At 62.4% G+C, this 548-nt stretch overlaps 1 protein-coding gene across 1 annotated transcript in view; it reads right to left on the bottom strand.

Moving 5' to 3' along the window:
- Positions 1–548, bottom strand: part of ZDHHC19 (zinc finger, DHHC-type containing 19) — a 16,300-nt gene that overhangs the window by 14,740 nt on the left and 1,012 nt on the right. The window contains exon 3 of the mRNA XM_006753408.2: positions 124–263. Coding sequence (XP_006753471.1) covers positions 124–263 — 140 coding nt within the window. The remainder of the gene's footprint in view (positions 1–123; positions 264–548) is intronic.

Below are 548 nucleotides of genomic sequence, written 5' to 3'. Positions count from 1 at the left end.
GTTAGCAGTCCCGGAAGTTGTTTCATAGCTGCCACTGGCCCTTTATGGGTGAGCCTCCTGGTCCACACCAGCGCTGGATGCGGGCAGGGGGCTGGCAGGTGGGCAGGCGAGCGGGGCACTCACCTCCACGCAGATGTTGCACAAGCGGCAGTGGTAGGTCCGGGGCGGGCGGTGGAAGCAGCACTGCCGGCACCACTGCAGGCGGAAGGCCTGCTGGTTCACCCAGATCACATGCACTGCCCGGGGTCCCTGTTCGTTGGAGCCTGGCATGGGGAGAGGACTGGGCAGCACCAGAAGGCTCCTCCATCAGTGGGCTGCGGTGGGGGGTTCCACTGTCTCCCTGGGCTCCAGAACCGTGCAGAGTAGGTGGGCAGGGGAAACCCTAGTCCCCGCGGAGCGAGCTGAGCAAACGTGAAGAGACTGGCAGCCAAAGGGAAAGATGGTTTTCGCCTGAGGAATTCTGGGAGGACTCGGGCCTTGGGAATCATGACTGATGCTTTAAGGCTTTTGTTCAGTGGGAAGGAGGCAGAGAGAGTGGGAAGAGCTGG

Source organism: Myotis davidii, unplaced genomic scaffold, assembly GCF_000327345.1.
Source record: "Myotis davidii unplaced genomic scaffold, ASM32734v1 scaffold571, whole genome shotgun sequence".
Taxonomy (NCBI): Eukaryota; Metazoa; Chordata; class Mammalia; order Chiroptera; family Vespertilionidae; genus Myotis; species Myotis davidii.
This window is presented reverse-complemented; position numbering and strand designations above follow the sequence as displayed.